This window comes from Castanea sativa, chromosome 3 (assembly GCF_040712315.1).
Source record: "Castanea sativa cultivar Marrone di Chiusa Pesio chromosome 3, ASM4071231v1".
Lineage (NCBI taxonomy): Eukaryota > Viridiplantae > Streptophyta > Magnoliopsida > Fagales > Fagaceae > Castanea > Castanea sativa.
Window position 1 is genome coordinate 22,925,937 of NC_134015.1, and position 4,391 is coordinate 22,930,327.

The 4,391-nt window shown below is 41.5% G+C and overlaps 2 protein-coding genes across 2 annotated transcripts; both read left to right on the plus strand.

Annotated features, from left to right (window-relative positions):
- The first annotated feature begins 1,528 nt into the window (after positions 1-1,528).
- Positions 1,529-2,191, plus strand: LOC142628693 (uncharacterized protein At4g02000-like). The gene has a single exon (XM_075802739.1). The coding sequence runs from the start codon at positions 1,529-1,531 to the stop codon at positions 2,189-2,191; it is 663 nt and encodes a 220-aa protein (XP_075658854.1).
- Positions 2,192-3,440: 1,249 nt separating this feature from the next.
- On the plus strand, positions 3,441-4,130 carry LOC142628694 (uncharacterized). Its single transcript, XM_075802740.1, has one exon. The coding sequence runs from the start codon at positions 3,441-3,443 to the stop codon at positions 4,128-4,130; it is 690 nt and encodes a 229-aa protein (XP_075658855.1).
- Positions 4,131-4,391: the final 261 nt, after the last annotated feature.

Consider the following 4,391-nt stretch of genomic DNA (forward strand, 5'->3'; position numbering starts at 1 on the left):
ACATGCACTACTTGACAAAGTTTGACTCGTTTATAACCCTAGGCCCGGCTCTCTCTGTTACAAAACCTCCTGTCTTCTCAATTTTTTAAACAGACGAAAGACACGTGTTAAGTGAAAGATCTAAGGGCAGAAAATAAAGCCACCTAAAAACCCAATTTATTTCTGTCAACCAAACCTTTTAGCAACCCATCTCCCTTGGTAAGCCCATCGGACCACCGACAACTTCCCATGGCAAACCCACTGCCGTCCATACACCAATATTGCAAACAGATTCCAAATGTTTCTTTTAAAAGTTTGGAAACCTATAATTTTGGAATTGACAAACCCTTCGACACCAAATTTACAAACCCATTATTTGTGTTTCTTTCTTCATTCATTTCGTCTTCGTTGTCTTTAAAATTTTCGTACATTAGGTTTTTTCTTCTTGTCCACTTTCTATGACTCTCATAATTGCCACTCAACCTTTCATCCTATAGTACTGTTTATTGTCTATTTGTATTAATTTAGTACAAACCCACAAAAAAAGCAATTGAAGCTAAAGAGAATGTGGGTTACAAAAACAAACCAAACGAACCCAACAAACAATTTTAAAGCCGAAGGAAAGAAATTGAGAAATGGGAAAAGAAAAGCAGAAAATTACGTGGAGGGAGGAAACAAATCCTGGAGAAGTTTTGGTACTTGGTAACAGGGGATTGTCCTTGAAAGTGGTGAAGCAATTTGAGAGAAATTTGGTGAGGTCTAACCTAGAGCCTTCCTTCAAAGTGATGAAACAGTCTTGCCAGTGTACATCAACGACATTGGTGTATGGGCGGCAGTGGGTCTGCTATGGGAAGTTGTCGGTGGTCCGATGGGCTTACCAAGGGAGATGGGTTGCTAAAAGGTTTGGTTAAGACAGAGATAAATTGGGTTTTGGGGTGGCTTTGGTTTCTGCCCTTTGATCTTTCACTTAACACGTGCCTTTCATCCATTTAAAAAATGGAGAGAACGGGAGGTTTTGTAACGGGAGGGGAGCTAGGCCCGAATATCTAAACTAACTAACAATGAAAGTACAAAGGTCAATTAATTAATCATGCAAAGAATTAAAAATAAAAACATCCAAAGCATTTAGCCACCCAAACACAATCTAAAAAAATCAAAGCTTTAAATCGTGAATCGATTTTTCATTCTCTTCTCTTCAAAATTCTGCGCGATTGGGTTTCTGATTTTATAAGATTTTCTCTCCGTACTAGTATAGTACCTCTTCCCCTTTTCCCCTCTCATTGGAGCTAGTCTCCTCACCGTCCCTACCCTCCGCCCTGCTTTTCTCCCCTCACCTTCTGCATCCTTAGATCTGAAACAATCATATATAACCATACCCATACTTGAGTTTAGAGTCTCCATTATGGAGGTCTCAGAACTAGTGGCCAAGACAGAAAAATGTTCATGCCAAGAAAATAGATTAGAGCTCCCTCCAGACCAAGATACCAACCTACCTCCGGATCTTATCCTTCTAGCCAAAATTATAACCTCCAAAAATATTAGCTACGATATGGTAAAAGATGTCACTATAAAGGCTTGGAAGCCTGTGTTCCCAATGGAAATCAAAAGACTCAGCAAAGAAGTATTTATGTTCATTTTTCACCATGAAGTAGACCTTCACAAATTCTACATGAAAAGACCATGGTCCATCAGAGGGGGCCATCTAGTGCTTAAGAGGTGGAGTCCAGACCTTACATGGCAGGAAGTAGATTTCTCGACATCCTCAATTTGGGTCCAAGTTCATGGACTACCTCCTCTCTGGAGAATAGAGGAAAACCTAAGAAGACTTGGGTCTAGAGTGGGCGCTGTCCTGGAAGTTGACTTGATAGGTGAACCTGGTAGTGCATGGAGAAAATTCATCAAACTCAGAGTTGAAGTGGACATAGCCAATCCATTATCCCCAAGAGTTTTCCTTCCGCACCCAAACAGAAGTGATTTATGGATTGGATTAAAATATGAGAAAATTGCAGATCTTTGCTATCGCTGTGGTATCATTGGGCATGACCAAAAGAATTGCTTCGCTGAAGTGTTCAAACTCAATTACCAATCTGGAAAAAGGTTTAAGGCTGCTGGTCCTTGGCTCAGAGTGGAAAACAAAGATATTCCTAAAGAAATCGCCGCAACAAGCTTAACCTCAAACCCAGCTAGCTCATCAAATCCAAGTTGTCAATAGGCCAACGGCAACAATAGCTGGCAAAAGGCCAAGAGCAACCACGATAGTGGTCCTAGCCAAGAAAGTGACACTTGCACACCTGAGGATAACGTGAATATTGTTAGCAAGGACGATACAAGGACTAATTCTAGAAATCCAGGGATGGAGCTCTCACAGCTTGCAGCTGACATGCAAAACTTATCCTTCCAAGATGAGGTGGGCCTAGACAGCTACGTGACGAGGAATCTAATTCTGTTGACATTGGTAAAAATTGGGCTTCAAAAAGGACCCACCACTGTTGAGCTTTACCCTTCACAACAACATGGCCCATCTAATGACCCAATTAGTAACCATCCGTCAAACCCACCTCCAAGCAAGGAACAATTAATTTAAGGCCCAAACCCAATCAACCCAAAAATAGCTTTTCACTTGTGGCAACCTCCTAATATCGATCACTCCGACCTAATCACTCAAAATCTCCAAAACCAAAATTCCCTCACCGTCACCACTAAAAATGTTTCTCTCGAAACACAAACCTTGCATACCACAAAGCCTTCCCAAATCTTTCCAGAAGCTTAAACCACACATCTAAAGAGGAAAACATCAAAACCGGTGCTAGATCACTTCTCAAAGAGGCTAAGGATAGCAGTCAATGGATCATAACTGACATACTTCGACCCAATCTCGGCATCTTTCATTCCGTGTTCTAGATTGGAATCCTTTATGTTGGAAGAGAGGAAGGAAGCTGAAAATCATGGTGAGCTCCATCTTAAACCAATTCTCCCTTTCACCCCCATGGTATTTGATTGTGTTTTCTCTAACTCTGTTACTACGGCCGAAGAGGCAAGCCTTATCATGCCCCCAATATCGCTATGAGGATCCTGGGTTGGAACTATCGAGGTATCTGCAACGCCTCGACAGTTCAAGCCCTCGGGGTTCAAATAAAAGGGTAAGGCCTGAGGTGGTCTTCCTCTCTAAAACTAAAGCTGATGTAAATAGGATGGAGTTTGTTAAAAAGTTTTTAAAGTTTGATTTTTCTTGTGTTGTTGAGGCTAAAGGCAATGCAGGTGGTTTATGTATTATGTGGAAAAATTGCGTGGACTGAAAAGAAGTGGAGTTTAATAAAAATTTGATTGCAGTTAAGGTCTTTGACTAGCGTGTCGAATGGATGTTAGTGGACTTCTATGGTCCATCATACCATTCAAAGAAGAAGAAAGCATGGGGAAATCTTTTAACCCTTCTTGAATCTCACTAGGGACCGTGGGATGTTATGGGAGAACAATTGGGTGGTAACAAGGGTGGTCCTTCATCTACAAATTACCTTAAAGAACTACTTTTCAAGCTCAATGTAATGGATTTGGGGTACTCGGGGAACAAGTTCACATGGGCCAGAGGTAGATGGGATAAAGCCTCAATCAAAAGCAGGCTAGACAGGGGAGTGGCAAACATATCATGGCAGCTAGCTTACCCAAGGGCAACCATCACGCATTTAGGTGCTATCAAGTCAGACCATGCCCTAATCCTGATGGATACAAACCCAAGTGATAGTTTTGCTCACATTCCTTTTAGGTTTGAGATAGTTTGGCTTAGAGACGATAGATGCAGTGCTGTCATTGAAGATGCTTGGAAAGGAAAGGTCTCAGGCTCAGAGTTTATTAAATTGTACGAAAAGAAAGCTGCAACTAGAGAGGCACTTCGCAAATGGAATAAGGAGGTTTTTGGTCACTGCCAGGACAAGATAAACTCTCTTCTCAAGAAAATCAAGGAAGTCCAAGACAGGCAGCCTTCACATGAAAATGGACTTCTGGAAAATGATCTTCAAGCCGAGCTCTCAGAATGGCTCCTCAGAAGCGAAGTGGTTTGGAGACAAAAGTCCAGGGAATTGTGGCTTAAACTAGGTGATAAAAACTCAAACATTTTAATCTGTCCACCATCATTCACAGGAGAAGAAATAATATAGATGCCATAAAAAATAAGGAAGGAGCATGGATCCATGAGTTTGGCCAAATCAGAGCCCAATTTCGTGATAATTTCATAGATCTTTACAAAGAAGAAGAAGTTTGTTTCCCTGAACACCTTAATCATTTGGTGCTGCCTTGCATCACTGATGAAGAAAATGAGGGATTACAATGCATCCCAACCCCGGAGGAGATCAAAGATGTCATGTTCCAGATGCAAGACCTAAAGCCCTAGGCCCTGACGTTTACCCGGCTCTGTTCTA